The 19,420-nt window shown below is 43.1% G+C and overlaps 1 protein-coding gene across 1 annotated transcript in view; it reads left to right on the top strand.

The window, feature by feature from the left end:
* The window catches only part of CARF (calcium responsive transcription factor), a 38,384-nt gene extending 21,464 nt beyond the window's left edge, over positions 1–16,920 (top strand). Inside the window, exons 9-15 of the mRNA XM_054971764.1 lie at positions 1,184–1,327; positions 2,739–2,966; positions 5,113–5,275; positions 6,467–6,542; positions 9,213–9,331; positions 12,001–12,334; positions 13,490–16,920. Coding sequence (XP_054827739.1) covers positions 1,184–1,327; positions 2,739–2,966; positions 5,113–5,275; positions 6,467–6,542; positions 9,213–9,331; positions 12,001–12,334; positions 13,490–13,602 — 1,177 coding nt within the window. The 3' untranslated portion in view covers positions 13,603–16,920. The remainder of the gene's footprint in view (positions 1–1,183; positions 1,328–2,738; positions 2,967–5,112; positions 5,276–6,466; positions 6,543–9,212; positions 9,332–12,000; positions 12,335–13,489) is intronic.
* The last annotated feature ends 2,500 nt before the right edge of the window (positions 16,921–19,420 follow it).

The following is a 19,420-nucleotide window of genomic DNA, read 5'->3' as shown; positions in this document are numbered from 1 at the left end:
AAGGGGCCGTTGGTTGCTGGAGGAGCATGTGACCGTTTGGGCGGGAAAACGGTCGCTGAGGCGCGTGGCAAACGGCCCCTTCGGAGCTATAGAAGCTATAGAAAATTCTCCGGCAGCTGGCCTGCGCCTGCGCAGTCCCCATGTGTGTCAGCACAGAAGAACTCGATGAACATAAGTTACAGGTATGTCAACCCTGTTGAATCTTGTTCCTGCTGCGACCACTCTGCTGAACCTTGCTGTGCCCTTACCTTGCCGTGTGACCACCGGACCGTGCCTTGACCCTGCTTCTGGCTGGCCCTTGCTCTGACTGGTAACTGACCTATGGACCTCTTGACTTGGATTCTGGACTTTGGACTTCAGACTCTCACCTCGCTTTGAACTCATGCACCGACCTTGGACTGGACTTAGACTATCCTGCCTGTGCTGACCTGGCCCACGACAGATATTTTCTATCTTAATGTAGGTAGAAAGTAGATCTGCTGCAACTACATGATAGATAGTTCTTCACCCACCCATTCCCACACAAAAACAGATTACTACTTAATTTGAAAGGCTATTTTAATTCTAGTTTCCAAACTGATTGTTCTTGGATTGGGTAGTACATAGTCCTACATGGCATCTCATGCAGACATAACTGTTACATTGCTTGCTGAAGTTGTGTTTCTACATTTCTGTTTAGAAAGGTTTTATAAAACTTCTTTCCAGTGTACTATTAAAATGATCCATTTCTGTTCTGTACTTTCCCTTGAGTTTTTTTGCTGGCCAGCCATCAGTGACATAGCTTTGCCAACCTCCAGGTGGCGGCCAAAGATCTCATGGAATTACAGTCTTATTTCCAGGCTACACAGTTCAGTTCCCCTGGAGAGAACGGCTGCTTTGGAGGGTGGACTCTATGGAATTATACCCTGCTGAGGTCTCTCCCCTCTCCAAAGCGTGCCCATCCAAGGCTCCACCTCTAAAATCTCCAGGAATTTCCCAACACGACAACCCTAGTGACTAACAGTACAATCCTAACCAGCGTTGTCCCCCTCTAAACCCATTGAGATCACTGGACTTAGAAGGGTGTAATTCTGCTCAGCTTTAATAGAATAACAGAGACGCCTAGTATTTGTTTCAGTTATGATCCAATAGTTTTGTTTCTGTCGTTTTTTCCCTTTCTTTCCTCTTCCGTTGCCTCTGGCAGGATCTACATTAAGAAGGTGCAGAAGTTTCCTGAGTATAGGGTTCCCACAGATCCCAAAATTGATAAGAAAGTCATACGAATGGAGCAGGAAAAAGCTTTCAATATGCTGAAGAAAAACCTGATAGACGTGGGTGGCGTATTCAGGTAAATGTCTCTGCTGAAGCCCACTTCAGATTTAATCTTTCTATGGCCTTGATTCTTTCTGGCTGTTTTCCTGCGACAACTTCAAGGTCAGATCTCTTATTCTTCTGCACCTGTGTTAGGAACGTCTGATAATTTTAAATACATGCTTCTTTATCCTCTGCATGCTAAAACTGTGCACGCATTTGGCAAGGGGTCTCTTTAGTGATGTATAAAAAAAATCATTTGGGTTTCTGCATTACTTATTCAGAAACATTGGGTACATGTGAAATACAAAGACTGTGTTTCTGTTTTCCCTGTGGGTTGGGAAACCACTAAGGATGTTATAGGACTATTTCTTAAAATCACTGGCGACTTAATCAATTTATAAGCTGGATTTGAGTCCAGTGGCAGACCAACAAGATTTTCAGGATATAAGCTTTTGCGAGTCAAAGCTCCCTTCTTGAGATACTGAAGAAGGGAGATTTGACTCTCAAAAGCTTACGCCCTGATAATCTTGTTAGTCTCTGAGGCGCCCCTCCATTCAAATCCTGCTGTTCCACTGTAGATCAACAAAGCTACCTACCTGAAACAAACCACTTTCTGTGGAACATGTATAAGTTTTGAAGTTAACAAAATGGGAGCCATTAGCATACATGTCCACCCTTTATTTATCAGAAACTATCTAAGTGCTTGTCAAAGTACTTTGAGAATTTGCTGCTGGAATGGAGTGAATTAACAAATAACCTGTAATGTAGTGTTTAAGTACTGTGGCTTAGAGATGCTTTAGCATAGTGGTTAAGTTGCTGAGTTGCAAGTCAGCACTTGGCTAGTTCATCTCCCGTTACTGCCATGAGCTCGGCAGGTAGCCTTGGGTCAGCCATTCCTCTCAGCCCCAACTCCCTAGATGTATTGTGGGGATAATGCTAACGCTGGCTTTGTTCACTGTGTGGCCCTAATCTGTCTAGAAGAGCAATATATGAGCATGTTGTTGTTGTTATGGTATTGTATTGAAATGTACTTGATACTGATTGTATTAACCTCATACTCTGTAATCCGCCTTGAGTCTCAGTGAGAAAGGCGGTCTATAAATGATGTAAATAAATATTAACCAACAGTGTATGTATTTTTATTGTAGCATAAGCTTTCGAGAATCAAGTTCTCTTCGTCAGATGCCTGATACAGAAGAGACGAAGAGAACTTGATTCTCGAAAGCTTATGCTACAATAAAATTGGTTAGTCTTAAAGGTGCTACTGGACTCTTTTTGATTTTGCTACCACAGACTAACACGGCTAACTCCTCTGCAGTGTATGTATTGTCATACTTATTGACTAAATGGGAATCATTCATTAAATTTTCTCTTTCTGGATGAAAAATATTAACTCCTTTTTGCTGTCTTGCTTAGAAACTCTACCTGCCAGTTTTTCTTATCAGGTGGTATGTGCAGTTACCCACCAAACAGGCTCACCAGTATCATGAAATGGAAGAGGTGTGCCTTCCACTTTCACCTTTCCCTGTGCCATCCCCTGAGGAAGATGACAATGCAGTCGGAGATGAGAACTGCATTTTGCCATCACGTCTTCACCCACAAGTTGCAGAAAAGATCAGAGAACTAGTGTCCCAAGGAATACAACAAGTCTATGCAGTGAGGAAACAGTTACGGTAAATCTTTGTAATCTCCACCCACTCAGTTAGGTTTCAAGCTAAAGGCTAGCAATTAAGCCCTTTTAGAAGGAAGGAGGAAGACCCTCCTCCACTTTTAACTGCAAGAATTTCTACCTTTGGGGCTCATTTTGGTATTAAGGTATAATATCTGCAGTGTAGTAAGTCAAAGTCTAAACTAGTTTGTAGTTTTTCCTCCCATGCAGTATTTGTGCTTTGTGCGTTTTTATCAGTATTTGGTATGGACTAGTATTACATCCTATTTGAAATCTTCTCTGCATAGTTCCTGTTTATAGCAAATAAATGGCTGCCCCTGTACCAAATTAACAATGCTAAAAGAGATCCACTCACAGGAGCACAAAAAGTATAGATTTATAATCGATAAAGTTTCAAGTGCCCATGCTACACAATGCTTATATTGGATGACCCACTTTTTCCAAGTCCATTTGTACAACAATTTCACAGAAATAAAAGTTCAAAGATACGTATTCCTCTTTGTTCTTGTAAGTTCTTCAAAATTAAAGCAACAGTGTCCCGGATAGTTATTCCTCTTCCTCCTCTTCTCCAGAGGATCTCCTCAATATATACCCAAGTATAATATTTAAATGCGGTAGTATCAAAGCAATTGTTAACGCCCAGTCTGGCTGCCGGCTGTAAAAGCTCAGATTTCGTTCACTTGCTTCGTCGGGGGCACTATGTACTGCTGTAACACATACATATACATCTCACCAAACCCTCAGTACGGTGTATGTAATTGGATGTCCGTGTGACTTATTTGATGTTGAATGTTCCACCAGACCCCTTAAGGTTCGTATGCTGGAACATATGTCTCAAATTCGAAATAAAATATTGGAGGCACCTTTAGTTCAACATTTTGTGGAAAGGGCTCATGATGAGAGGTCCTTTGGAGTTGCTGTCCTTGAGGTGGCACGTAATCAATTGGTCATTCTTTGGAGGGAGGCACTCTGGATTCATGAGTTACAGACTGTTAAACCGTTTGGTTTGAATAATGAACTTTCTTTAAATTGTTTTTTGTAAATAGATTTTTATGAACTGATGTTATAATCTGTTTTCTACAGTGTAAATTAGCTTGAGAATTGTAAACTTTTATGGTCCCTTTAAGTCGAACGGGAAAATTAAGGATGAATTGCATAAGAGGCACCAATAGGAACTAGAGAGGCTGCGCGAGAATATACGCAGCCACCGGTGTCCTATCTCTCTTTTTTCAAAACACAGAAAAAAATACAAATATAAGGAATTAGTACAGGAGAGCAGCAGGTCGGTATGGATAAATGTTTAAACAATTTTTTTTTTGTTAAACTGATACCATAGGTGATATGTATGTGTTACAGTGGTACATAGTGCCCCCGACGAAGCAAGTGAACGAAATCTGAGCTTTTACAGCCGGCAGCCAGATTGGGCGTTAACAATTGCTTTGATACTACCGCATTTAAATACTAGGGAATATATTGAGGAGATCCTCCGGAGAAGAGGAGGAAGAGGAATAACTATCCAGGACACTGTTGCTTTAATTTTGAAGAACTTACAAGACCAAAGAGGAATACGTATCTTTGAACTTTTATTTCTGTGAAATTGTTGTACAAATGGACTTGGAAAAAGTGGGTCATCCAATATAAGCATTGTGTAGCATGGGCACTTGAAACTTTATTGATTATAAATCTATACTTTTTGTGCTCCTGTGAGTGGATCTCTTTTAGCATTGTTAGTTCCTGTTTATGCCTGTATATCTCTCTGCAATCATTTATGGGAACCGTAATTTACTGAAATAATCCAACAAAATGGCCGTAATGCAAAAAGCAGGTTTTCTTGGCTGGATGTCACTGGATGTGTTGAGCAATATGCAGGGCGAGTTCCGTGCCCAGGTCACTCGGGCGGCCACTGTGAGTGGTTCAGTGATTAATAGATAACCGCTGGACCCCGGCCAGTGGCAACTGGGAGTTAATGAGCAGCGGCAGGGGAGAAGGTGATGGGTGGGTGCAGTGTACCTGCATGGAGTGACAAAATCTCTTGAACGGAGGCTGGCTAGATGTAGAATGATGCACTTGTTGGTAAGAGAGGGGGCTGGAAAGACCAATCTCATCATATGCTGTAATCTTCTTGTCTATCCCATTCTAATATTCAACAGAAAATTTGTGGAACAAGAATTGTTTAAACCTGACCAAGTGCCGCAAAGGCATAATTTGTCATTCTTCCCCACCGTAAATGATATTAAGAACCACATTCATGAAGTTCAAAAGACTCTAAAGAATGGGAAGGCAGTGTACAACTCGGAAATAGTTCCAGCCATGGTAATATTGGTGTCTTTCCTATTTTTTCTTTCCCTTTGAACTCAGTTCTGTGATCATTATGTATTTTAGGCTTTGCTGCTCACTCCTGATTCTCGAAAAGCATCTGTTTATTTCAGATGCATATTTCTGCTGGTGTTTTTACCTCAGTAAAGGGTTATTGTAAACACTTAAGAAAGGTCTCTAAACTTTAATGCTTTTATCACATCATTGATAAGTTATTACCAATATTACTTGAACGCTTTTGGTAGAAAGTAGAATTTTCTTAGAAAGCACTAGATCAGGAGGTCATAAATGTAGTACTACCCTTCTGCATTGAAGCATTCATTCTGTGTCTTGGAGTTATTTATCTGACTACTTCATATTAGTTAGTCCTGTACAGAATATAAACAGTAGCCTAAGGACTGCTTTTTCTCATATGAATCCTAGAATTATAGCATCAGCTTACAATTTCATTTTTTAAATACAAAATTAAAACAAAGTGAATTCAGCAACTTTTTTTTAAAAAAAGCTTCATTCTAAATGCTGTTGTGCTAAGAACCAATAGGCCAATTTTACCATTTTGGAAATGTTTGCAGTTCATTTAGGAGTTGGCCAGTAGGAAAACCTTTACAGTGCTGCTACCTCTGCAGCTGTCAGAGAAGATATTGGGGCAAGCAACTTTCACTTCTGCCCTTGCTAACAAAGGAAACTGTAATACAGTTTGAAAATTAAGCTTCTTCCTCAGCAATAGCATTCTTGGCTTCAAGGAATACTTGTTTTACTAGGACACAATCAAATAATAGCAGTCATTTGACTAGTCCGATTAAAATACTTGCTTAGGCACGCAGACACATTTTGTAGTACTATAATTGGCTTGTGCAAGAAAACCAGTGAATCTTAAGCAGGAGAAAAGGTTTTCAGTTTTCCTTTTAAAAATAAATCTCATATAAACTGCCATGTAAATTCATGATGAAAGAAAAGTGGGATATAAAATAAAATTTGGGCTTATTTGACTCCAATATCGTATTGAAATGCTTTTTATCAGAATAATAGCATCAAGAGTATCCTTAAAAAAAAAAATCTGAGAGGTCATGAAAACTAAAAATCATCATTTAAACACAGTTTACTTACTATATTTCACTGTAGCTTGGATGCGTAGTAGTGTTTCAGGGTGCTGGATCCAGTTTCTGATGTCTACTGTTCCTCTTTCAGCTGCAATGGACTGCAGATGGTGGGAACATTCTCACCGAAACAGTGACAGTTACGTTTGCATCACCACTGACTGAGGGTAAGAGCAATCCAAATTCAAATAAGGTTGCTTTTAGCAGAGTTTATCACAGTAGCTTTTGATCCTATATAGAATTACCGTTGCTATTTACTCAATACATGAATTTCAGTAGAAGCTTCACTGTTGACTCTTGTCTATTCCTTTGTCAAACACGTACAGTTAAAGCCTAAGAATCTTTTCCTACCCACTGTGAAGCCGTCCTCTGGGGGAAGGCCATCCAATAGCAGAATGGATCCACAGGATCCAAGCCATACTATTTTTGTTTTGCGATGATTTCCCCCCTCCCCGCTTTAAAATTCATATACCTGGTAGCCATCCTGAGTGCTTGTAAATATTGGTTATGAATTATTTGTTGTATAATACTGTCCCCTCCCTTTCTGCAGGTATGGCTGAGAACATTGGAGGGGCAGAAACGTGTTAATAATTGTTTAAAAAAATTAAGGGCACTTGTATAAGAGGATTGAGCAAGATCCTTAATTTCATTCCTAAATCACAGCCCAGCAATTCCTTGCCTGCTTGGATATGTAAAGGCATTGATTTTCATGTTAAGGAGACCTCCAAGTGGGCATCTCCTTTACTTGTACTCTGCTGACACCTAGTAAAGAAGTGACTTGCTCATGTATAAGTCTTGCATTTGTTCGCTGACATCATATGGTACTGAATTAATACTTTCAGTTGTACGGGAATTGGCCTTTAGTTCTGAAATAAGTTTTTAAAAAGCTTTTGTGCTTATTTGAATTATTTCCTAGGGTGAGTATTGAGCCTCCTCCCCCCTCCTTTTTTTTAACCCTTCAAACGTTCACGGTTAAGTAAGGCTTCTAGCATGGAAGGGAAGAGTGTGTAAATAAGGGAACATACTTTAACAGCAATTCTTAATAATTTAGGAATTGGAGGTTTTTGTGCAACACGTGCTCTACATGTCTATTTTTGACTTTGCATTTCTTAAGACCTGATGTTCGTTGACTGTGCACTGAGCCTGTCACCAGGTACAGAGGAAACAAACACTCTTTGTTAAATCTCTTTTGCAGTTACCCAGGCTTTTTGTTATGGTTGTAGCCAGGTTTTGCTAATTTGGGGGTTTTCTCTCTGCTGACATTGGAATTTAATGCGGCTGCTGCATTTCATATAACTGTGAACTCCAGGTGAGCTCTTGGAATTGCAATTGATCTCCAGACTACAGAGATCAATTGCCCTGAAAAAATGGCTGCTTTGGAGAGTGGACTCCACAGCAAATGTATCCCATTGAAGTCTTTTCTGTGCAAACCCCACCCTTCCCAGGCTCCACCCCCAAATGTCCAGGAGTTGGTGACCCTAGGTGAACTGTTTTAGCATATAATAACATTCAATTTATATACTGCCCTTCAGGACAACTTAATGCCCACTCAAAGTAGTTTACAATGTCATTATTATGCCCACAATAAACACCCTGTGAGGTGGGTGGGGCTGAGAGAGCTCTGAGAGAGCCGTGACTGAGCCAAGGCCCCCCAGCTGGCTTCAAGCGGAGGAGTGGGGGATCAAACCCGGCGCTCCAGATTAGAGTCCTGCCGCTCTTAACCACTACAACCAAACCGGCTCTCATATTTTCCCAAATGGAGAATGACACTGAATATAAGACAGCTCCTCTTCGAAGCACAAGCATTTAAGATAACCCCACTCTCCATTCTCTGCTTCCGTGTCTTCTGGCAGATGACAGAAGGTGTCGGGGCAGAAGGCAGTGCCCACCACCCGCTTGCTGGGCTGTTTAGAGCCTGGGGAGCTGGATGGAGGGCATTCTACGCAGCCACACCAGGAGCAGCACCCACCAGCTGCCTTGTCGTCAGTTTCACACCCGTGGAACTGGAGGGTGGACTAGGCTCCTCTTTCTCTTTGCTCTGCACCAGCAACGGAGGGCAGTGCCCACCGCCAGCTTGCAGAGTGGTTTTGAGCCTGGGGAGCTGAACGTTAGGCTCTCCTCTCTGTCTCTAAGTTTTCGGGTCATTATTTGGCAGGGGTGGCCAGAGACCAGTAGCCACCAGCTGGCTTGCTGGCCTGGCTGGAGTCATTGAGCCAAAACACACGTTAAGAAATACCTAGGTTCAGCACGTGTTCTCTTACCTCAAGGTTTGCTGGGATCTGTAGGCGTCCTGGAAGCTTAAAGTTTAGCATTTACAGAGCAGCAGAGAGGGAAATACAGGCGCCTGTATTTCCCTTCCCCTTTCTGCTGCTCTGTAAATGCTAAACTTTAAGCTTCCAGGACACCTACAGATCCAAGCAAACTTTGAGGTAAGAGAACAAGTTTAGCATTTACAGAGCAGCAGAGAGGGAAATACAGGCGCCTGTATTTCCCTTCCCCTTTCTGCTGCTCTGTAAATGCTAAACTTTAAGCTTCCAGGACGCCTACAGATCCCGGCAAACCTTGAGGTAAGAGAACACGTGCTGAACCTGGGTATTTCTTAACGTGTGATTTGGCTCATTATGGCAGTTTCCCATGACACATCCAGAGTCTTAGACCTTTAAATGGAAGACTACACCCCTCTTCCCATTTGGGAAATGAAAGAAGAAAAATATCTTCTTTTCCTCTAAAGGAAAGATCATCAACCAATTACAAGGAATAGTTAAATTAGATATATTTTTCTCAAAGAAAAGGTTCTTTCCTCCCTAATTTTACTTTGTTTTTGGTTGTGTTTGTAGGAAGTTCACGAGAGAAAACCATTATCAAGGTGGAATCTAATCAGACCAGAGAGCTGTTTTGTCCAGAGGTGACTCAGCTCCTTTCTTCACTTCATCCCAGAATGTTTGCCCAGATCAAGGTACCATCACCGATTTCTTTAACAAGCTATCAAAAATAACTAAAATGTTAATGGTGCTCTGTAATAGGAAACTGGCTAGGTCTGTGTGAGGATGGCAAAAGCAGCAAATCAGGGCCAAAAAGGAAGGGCTCTCTACCTCAGGGAACTCCTCATGTATGAATTTGTAAATTAGAAAGGAAAAATAAATAATCCCTTCAAAAACAGGCTCAGTGAGAACTGAATATGCCCCAGTATTGATGCAATGTTGAGAACTGCTTGAAGGGGAGAGGGCTGGGGCGGGGCTGGGGAGGGAATCAGCCTTCTCAATCTGTTAGTTTTTTGGAGGATGGAATTTCCAGATTTTTCCCTGCCCTGCAAATTGTCATAGGTCTTCATCTTGTTTTTATCTAATGATGTCCAATTTGAAAGCCCTAGGGCAACCAATTGGAAAGAAAATTGTTTCCAATAGTTTCAATAGTTCCTTTTCTTTTTCCTTTTTTTTTTAAACAGAGTAAGCCAAAAAAACCCTGGACGATACTAATTTAAGACTGCATTTTCTCCCCTTCTCTCCAGAATATTAAAATAATACAATTGATGGGGTACACAATTTGATGAATTTCTATTCTTCCCAGAAATATGTTCATCCCAGTCTTTTCTCTCAGCCCATTTGTCGTGAAACCACTGTTTCATTCCTGAAGGGATCTGGGAAGATTATCTGTTTCCCTTTGTTGCTGCTGGGACTTCCCCTAAGTCTTGCAAGTTTACTGTTTGCAAAAGAGTGTGCAGCTGTAGCATAATGTAAAAACATAATTGTTCGTTTGGAGTGCCATCATTCTAATAGAACTTTCTATTGAATTTCTATTTTGAAATGAAGTAACAACTTTATTTTTCTCTAAAATATGCAGCCTTTTCCAGGCTGGAGTGTTGGCAACAGAGCATCCATACGCGCTGGCTTTTTCTCCCCCAAATTTTCTCTGCCTCATGTGTTCTGCAGTAACTGTGCATTGGATCTTGGGGTAATGGTAATCACAGCTACTGTGGGAACTTGCCATTGTATTTTTGTTCGTGCATGCAGTATAGTACTGCCATGGTTGAAATAAGTGCTAATAATTCATAATACTAAATCGATTACAGCTTTTTAAAAAACTCTCAAAAAGCCCCCCAGTGGCACAGTAGAGATTTTTAAAAATGCTGGAAACAATGGTGCCTGCAATTGGCTCCCAAGTGGGCCACACGGGGAAAGGCACACCAGTCCCCCCAGACAGTATGCTAACGTACTTGGCACGGGTTCTTTCAAAAAAGAGCAGATTTGGGAGAGAGCATGTTGAGGAGGAGGGAAACCTGGAAACAGGATGGTTGCAGCACAACGTCGTGAGCAAACTCTCCTGTCCCCAAAGAATTCCAGTTTGGAAGCCATGGCAGTGAAGAAGTCTCTGTGGAAGTAGCCTCAGCTGGCTTTATTGTTTACACCCAGAATGGCGTTTCTGGCTTTCCTATAAATCATGCATTGCAGGAAGCTCTGGAAATGTGTAGACAGTTCATTACCTGCATGCTTTGGGTCTACATAAGCCCATGTGCCTATTTGTTCTCTGCCTTTTATCTAATGATATTATTTGGAAGAGAATGTTGACTCAAGGCTGTCTTGTTCATCTCTGCACATATTCCCTCTTTGTTGTTGTCCAAGATTTTTACTTCTGTTGATGCACAAGTACTTAGATCACTTAACTCCTTAGTCTCTCTCTCTTCGGTGGTGGAGGGACCTTTTGTGGTGCTGCGTTTAAAAATCAGATGGATGTACAGTCCAGTGCTGGGGAGGAAAAAAATGTAGTATAAGTTGGAGTTTTTTAAGCCAACATTCAGAAAATGGTGGGATACTCATTCTGAAAGACAATGTAATTTTGTTAGTGTTCTCCATTTTTTTTAGTATGTGTATCTTTGTTTGCTTACTTTCTTCTCTCCTCCCATTTTCCTCACAACAATCCTGCGAGGTAGGTTAGGCTGAGAGTGTGTGACTCGCCCAAGGTCACCCAGCAAGCTTCCACAGCAAAGGGAGGATACTAGTCTGTCCCCCCCAGATCCCAGTCCGACACACTAATCATTCCGCCATGCTTGCACTGCATGAGTGCTCTGCCCTTAAGTGGCGAAGTGTGCGAGTGTTCAACTCTAAGGAGTATTTAAGGATAATTCTGTAATATGGATTTTGTCTGCAGTGATGTCTCGTGCTATCCGGCAGGTGATGTTGGCAAAACCACATGCCACACAACAATCAGTCTTGCAGTTAATGCACTCACTGGTCAGTGGCAGGATACTGTGGTTTGCCTGATGGGTAGCTGTAATACCAATTGAGGAAAACAGCTCTATGTTTTACAACAAACAATTAACTTCACACTTACTGCAGGATAAACTGTTTCCCCGTTTACTCTCTGACAGCCTCTTCAGGTGGTTGAATTCTACCTCCCAGCAATCTGCCCACTCCAGTCCTCAGCAGAAGTCAATTTTGTATTGTTTTTGTTTAGGGAACAGCAACAATCTGTTCCATAAAATAGTCAGAAACTGCCCAGTTTGAATATTATTATTGTAGAACTAATATAAAAACCAAACTTGATACATTGGTATGTTCTTTGGAATTGGAAGCATAGCATGTGGATGGATGCATAGGCAGACTGAAAGCGAGTGCTTTGGTTTTTCAGGGGTTACAGATGCAGCCATCACTTACTTCCATCACTGGAACAGCAACCCTTGTAACGGTGGATAGTTACTCTCCTCCCAGCTCTTCAGGCCTTCTATATTCTACAGAAAGGCTAAGCGAGTCTGTGATTAGTCCTGGTTGTGCTCTTCAAGACAATGCCACTCAGACCCAGAACAATACTATTGCATCACTGCTGGGAGACCAACCTGAACCAGATCAGAAGGACTGTCTTATAACTGCTGAAAGTACAGAAGATGCTGAAGCCATTGAGCAGGAAGTTCATCAGATCCCTTTAAGAGATGCGTGCACTATCGCAGACCACCATCCAGCTCTTAGTAAGTACAGATCTTGAGTCTTCAGAGGCTTCTCAGAGCAGCACGTTCTGCTGTGATGATAGCGTCTCTGTAATCTGATATTCTGAATGGGTGCTAAATGCTAGTGTATTCTGGGGGGTAGAAAGAGGTAAAGCCTGTAGTGTGGCTATCTCTTCCTTTCGCTTTTTATAACCTTGGGTTCTGTGGACTGGAGCAAAGGGCTTCTCACTGGTCTATGTAAATGTGTCTCAGCTTTTACTGAAGGAGTCAGCTAGAAGTCAGCCAGATGTTCAGTGCCATTTAAAAGTGCTCAGCAGCCGGCCAGCTGAATGTTTGCTCTTCACGGCGTCTCATTACCAGCCAAAGAAATGAATGGTTATCCTTCCATTTTGATAGACTCCTAATCTAGAGTGCCATGACACCTTAACATACGAGCAGAGCCTCCCTCATGAGGGATATTTATGGTTTCAGCATTTATTGAAAAACGTTTAGGGTGCAGATATGTATTTATGCATTTAATTGGTCTCTTTCTATATACAGATTAAGATTGTTTTCTCTCCCCTGTCCAAACGGATACATTTAGGCTGAATATGAGCTAGTAAAGAAGGGCTTATCCCTGTGGAATATGTAGATTAATAGTGACGCGAGCAAAGTGGGCAGAAGATGTATGGGCAGAGTCCCATATCAAGAAAGCTTTGCATTGAACGTTAAGAGATGGTGCTGAAGTGAGTGCAAAACGCAATTTCAGATGGAGCCCTGGACCCATGTGAGGTAGCCCACACTGCTTGTCTGTATAGCCAATGCTGCTTCTTTCTTTACACCATCTGAAATAAACTTGGTTCTGTATTTTCAATCCAGATACCTAAAATAACTCAGGAGGAGCAAATTGTCTGACAATTTTTAAGGGAAATCATTTTTGCGGTTTCAGTTTTGGCTAGGGCTTTACTTTTTAAGGACAGTGCCAATGTAGAATTGTGTGTGCATTGAGGAAGGGAGAAAGGAGAGAGCATTAATTGCTATTCTCTAGTTTTTAAAATTATTTTATATATATGACAATGTAGCAGCTAGTGAGATTGGTTTAAGTTGTATCCAGGGACTGTTGTTAGAATGATAGTGCTTAAGAGCGAAGTCATACGCAGCAGAGTTGAATGTCATTTTGTCATCTTGTTTTAAAAGAAAACCCGAGGAGGACTGCTGGCACAGACCATGTGGGTCACGAAACCAAAGAACAAGCAGTATCTTCAGAGTTGGAACAATTCAGAGACTTCCAGGCTTCGTCTGTTACTTGAGACTTTGAAGGCTGTTAACGCTTCAGCAGTGCAATATTTGATGCAGACTCCATCCGCTGATTTGTGGCAAACAGCTTTGCTTCACTGCCAACTGCAATCTGAGCCATTCCTGCATGGAGCTGCTGCTCCTCCTTCCTTCCTTCCTTCTGAGGTTTACATGATATCCAGGTAGCTTATTGCAGTCGGTATTTACGCAGGTCTTCCAAAATCAAGTCCCTGATCCCACCCACCCCCACCTCAAAATAACTTCAGGTCCCAGTGATGCTCTCACTGACTTTTCTGAAGTCTTCAACTTGTCGTGGCAACTTGCAACTCAATGAGACTTCCCCTGACAGCGGAAGTAATGGATTTGAGAGAAATGTGTTACTTGGGAATGAAGATAAATCTTCCTATTTTCAGAGGGAGCTGGATGCAGACTGAAATGGAAAATATCATAACCCTATTAAAGGAAAAAGTTGCCAGCAAAATTGTTAGTATGGACAACAAGCAACAATATACATGGTGTTGTGGAGGAGAAACCTCATGATGCCTGCATTTAACTTCAGGCATGTTATTGGCAGTTCATTTCTCATTCTGTGCCCGTTGTTCTAAAGCAATAGTAGCCAGTGTGGATCATAGTGGCAAAGAGTAGCTAATATGTTTGATGAGAATTGGAGGGGGATTGTTCAGTAGTAGTCCTTTTTATTTTGTGTACTTCACCTTTCACATGAAGTGAAGATATAAGACAAAGAGCTAGCTGGCTGCCAAGTTGTGTGTATTCATGTTGTGATGCTGCAGAACAAAACTTGAAAATCTGTAATTTGTCTAACAGTACAAGAAATATATACAGTAGTTCCCATCCTAATCCAGGGGATAAACTGAGTCTGCTGTGGATTTTCATGGAAGTAGGTTTCAGGAATGCAGTAATATGTGTAACGTCTAATATTAAGATTCTTATTTAAGTAATAGATGAGTTTTCCCCTGCTGTTGTTGCTCAAAAGTGTGGACCTAGGTTGTAATTTGTATACCAAGTGGAATTCTGAAAATGATATTCCTATCTGAATGACTCTGCGTGACAGGCATATGTTATTTAGCACATCTAAAACTGGGTTCTCCTTAATAATGTACAAACTGACTTCAGCAGCAAACTGTACATATATTTACTTGAATCTAAACCTTGTTGAGATCAGTGGGACTTCTTATGGGTAGGGGTTGGTTGACACAGTGGGTAGGGGCCAGTGATATGTGGATAAAAGAATCGTAGCTCTCTTCCTCATCCTTCCTCCCCCGCAGCCCTTTTTGACACCAGGATATTTGATTTGATCCAAGTTTCCCATGGCCAGAGAAGACTGCTGGCTTGGTGGGAATGAGTAAAGGATCTGCAGCTATCAACACGTTATGCTGGCGGACTGCTGGCCACCTCCCCACACCCTGTTTAGTGTATCCCGCACATACAGAGTTTCTCTGAATGCAGGAGACCCATTGACTTCAGTGAAAGGAGCCAGTCTGCAGATCAGCTTCTTTCACTAAAATGAATGGCAATAGCAATAGGTATATATTTGCAATTATAATTTAAATTGAAGACATACCATGAGGATATGCTCCTCTGTCGACAAACACTGTTGGTCCACGTGGGATACCCAAGTCTCCACTCCGGAGCACGCCAAGCACTCTGTTCCCAGCACGACGAGGAAGTGACGGTCCATTCCCCGCGTTCCCATAGAGGGACTGGTAACCCTAGCAACTGCTGAAGTCTGTCCGGTCTAAACCCTAAGAGTGTTCTGTACCTCGATGAACCACAGAAAAGGCTGAAGTTTACTCAATGCAGCTTTCTTAGTAAGAGTGCAGCAGCTCTGGAGGATGTCACGCTTTGGTGGAATTAACCACTTGGGGGATACCAGAACGCTGTGAGTCTGGTCCGGGAAGTTGTTGGGAGATAATCAACAGTTTGGGGAGTCCTAGTCCAGGCCTTGCTTTTCTTCATCATTAGTCTCATTACGTGGCATGATCTTTTTTGTTGGAAAATTCTGAGACGTCTGGATGAATTTAATCCGATATTTATGAGCTAGCTAAAATGACAAAAGTATTTTGGGTAGCTGCTTTTCCTTGTTTCCTGTGAAGAAAAAAATATTACAGTATAAAGGAGGTTGACCTCAGTAAACTATTCTGAGGTTTTCTAAAGCATTCCATGTGCCCAGAATTGTGACTATGACTTTTATTCTGTTTAAGAAAACACTTTGAGAGCTGGCTGTTCAGTAAATGATTTACAGCTATCCTGGACTGAAATTTCACCTTGAAGAGAAGAGAACCTAAAGATGAGGCAGAGATTTGCATTTCAAGAAAATTTTTCATCCCGTTTTCATCCTCTTTCCTATTTGTACATGCCTAAAATTACTGATTTTTATTTACTTCAATTTTTTCTCTGGCTGCTACTAATATTGTGGTTTTTCACATTTAAATCCCTTTGAATCCCATCCTGATTTTTAAGGTGCCCAGTAACGATATTGAATTGTGGCCACAATTCTTAACAACATAGGAGACGAGAAGTTATCAGACTTAACTTTGAAATTATGCACTGGTCGTACAGATGAGAAAAGCTGCTTAAGCCTCTGTGTGATTCATTACATTCCTAAACATGATTACATTCCTAAACATGGTAGACTACATTCTCTAAGGATCTAAAACCAACTCTGCTTCCCACTAAAATCCGTAGAACTTCAGATATTTAGCAATTTTGTCTTGAGTTTACCTCCAAAATGGTTTTGCTTACAGCAGGAACTTAGATGCGTTTCTAATGGCTTGTATCCTGTGCCTTGTTTCCATTGTCAGAAGGGGGGGACGATTTCTGCCCGTCCCTCATGTGGCAGACTCCTATGTTGCCACCTATGCTAGTCTAAAGGATCCACTAGTGCCCCGCAGCCAAGATTTTGAGGGGCGAAATGGGCTGCAGCAGAAGGGGGAAGTGATAAAGTCCTCCTCAGTGACCTGGACTCTGCAAGGGAATCCAGTTGAGCGCCGGTTTCCATAACTGTTTCCATAAACTTGTCATAGAAAGAGCTCTGGTAACCTTTCCTCCTTATGCGAGCTTCCCATGGTGGTGAGCGCAGTTCCTAAGGAAGATAACATGCTTATATTGACACTGTAGCTAATGTACAAATGAATCCTTGTCCACAATTAGCAGCATTTAAGGCTCATATCTGAAGGATTAATAACTCGTGCTATGAAGATGGATATTTGATCATGTGAATAAAAACATGGAGGTTGCACAGATTTAGAGACATTTGTGTTACACTGTGTGTTTTATATTAAAATATAAAGTTTTGAGACATTTTTACCAAATATGCATGTGCGTATTTCTCACTGACAATTGAAATTGGTTATATAAAATATATGACTCCTATCTTGGATAATGATTTTACTATCCTGATGCTAATGAATGAGCACTTTGGTTTGAAGAAGCCTCGACCGTTGGTTGCAACAGAAATCTGAGATTTTTCTCACTATGCTATATCCTTTCTACAGAGAAGAAAATTTTGCATATATTCTTGCACTTTGTCAAAGCTGACATTTTCTTTCATAGCGATACTTCTACTCCACCCAGTCACTTTGCTTAGACATCAAAATGTTTCAAGTACTTCTGCTCAAGTAATCACCAGTCAGAATTTTTAGCTGACCAAAGAAAAGGGACACTTTCAGCCCAACCCTAACCCCCCAGGCAACGTCAGCGCTCGTGCACTGGTATAAATGGGGCGGCGCTGCATGGCTCCCTATGGACTTTTGCAGGATAGTCCCGCTGGCGCCCGAGCATGGCAAGGCAAGATGCAGTGGCCCACCATTCTCCTGACAATCCCCCTCACACCAGCCAATGGCCAAACCCCTCCCGACATTCAGGCGAGGGGCAAACAGCGGCGCAGCCAATGGGGAGGGCCAGGCTGGTGGCTGCAGCTTGGTGTGCCTGCAAATACCCACCAGCACTGCCACCACCAAAAGAAAAAGGTTTTCTCCCCCCCTGAAAAGTAGAGCCAGATAGTAGGGAGCTGATCTCTGTTGCCTGGAGATCAGTTGTAATTCTGGGAGATCTCCAGCTACCACCTGGAGACTGGCAACCCTAAGTAATCTCCAGGTTCCGGAGAAGCGGGGTGGGGGGGGAGGTGGGACCGTTAATGAGTGACAGGAACGCCCATTGGGATCCACGTGGGAGGCCGTTTGGAAACTAGGGGAATGAAAAGCGCGCTCAGACTTAATGCTGCGCAACTTGAACACATCACTGCATCTCTACAAAGTGAACAGGGCCGGACCTTGACATCCATGTCCCAATACTGGGGAGATGCCCCCCCCCGAGTGAACTGACAGACCTTCCCCACGCCAAGTCCATCCCTGTTTCTGCAAACACATCCCCCACCCCCTGGCAGCAGCTTTCCACCTGCAGCGATCATCTTTCTGGCTTATCAGATGCCAGCAGCTCATACTATCAGAGAATGAAAGTCCTCAGTGCCTCCCCCCACCCAGACATACATGGGCCACAGTTCAATTCCCACCCCTCTGCCTGAAGTTACATAAGGGGGAGGAAGGGGGCAGGGAGGCTGGACGGGGTGCTGCATCCCCACATTTGTGGGGATGTGTGAGTGGACATGTGTGACGGTGTTGAGAGGGGCTAATGACAATGTCAGGCATGCAAACAGAGGTTTGTTGTTCAACACGTTTTATTAAACTGGAAAAAGTGCCATTGTTTTTAGGCTGGAAAGGGAGCCAAGGCATTTTGCGCAGCCCTCCTGCACTCCCAGGGGCAAGGCTGAGATGTGGACTGCTTTGAGAGATTGCTTCCTGGGCTGGATCCGAATGTCACAGAGGATTACAGGGAGGGGGAAGGAGGAAGCAGACATGCTCAGGACATGCCTGCAAGAGAAAGACACATGTGGGCTTTGCCTCGGTCCATGGCTGAGGCAAAGCCCACACTCCAACATCTGAGAAGATGCACATAGTAGAGAGCAGCAGCGGGAGCAACCAGCTGATGCAAGACCCTCTGGCGAGGATATGCTCTGCCTTGGAGTGCTTTTACCTTTAAGGGAGAAAGCAAGCAGGTAGTTACAAACACCTGGTCAAGAGTAGTTTTCTGGGCAACTGCCTCTGGGGCAGGCAGGGGCTGCCGCCACCGTCCTCTCCCCCGCCAAGGTTAGTGGTCCGGTGAGTTCAGGTGATGGGGCAGCCGGCTTAGCCACCGTCCCATCTCCTTCTTACCAGTAAGTGCTACCTCACTCCTTACTGAGATGGAACTTCAGAGTCTGATAACCTGCAAGGACACATGAGTGGCTAATGTTAGTGAGCCAGACATTCTGGACTTTGCCCTTCTTCTCTTGAGCGAGTGCAGAGTTCTCCCACTTTTCTTGCAAAGTCCCCAAAGTGCACTCAGTGCCCGCCATTGTGCATACCCGCCCACGTGCTCAAAGTACCCACAGCAGAAGTCTGAGGGGCAGAGCCTTTGGTCGAGTGCTCACTTACCTGAGCTCATGAGCCGTGCAGCCAGAGGTTTTGAAGGGTGTGTGAGCAGGTGATTGGGTGCAGGGAGGGGGGCTCGTCTGCCCCGGAAGCAGATGCGGATTAGCGCCCCCCCCCCCGCTGTGGTAATTCCCATCCTATGCTCCTTCAGGCCATGTGGGTGGGGTGGGGCACTCGGAGAGGGGGCCAAGTTTTGCCCGGCAATGGGCTTCTATGGGCTACACCAACTTTTTCTGTGGCATAGCTCTTTTGCACCGCTGTGGGCATTCCCGCGTCTGGCGGGGCTTAGGGAACGAACTAACTCGGGCCCTGCCCTCCGCTCCACCCTTTCCTGCTCCGGCAT

Source organism: Eublepharis macularius, chromosome 2 (genome assembly GCF_028583425.1).
Source record: "Eublepharis macularius isolate TG4126 chromosome 2, MPM_Emac_v1.0, whole genome shotgun sequence".
Classification (NCBI taxonomy): domain Eukaryota; kingdom Metazoa; phylum Chordata; class Lepidosauria; order Squamata; family Eublepharidae; genus Eublepharis; species Eublepharis macularius.
This window is presented reverse-complemented; position numbering and strand designations above follow the sequence as displayed.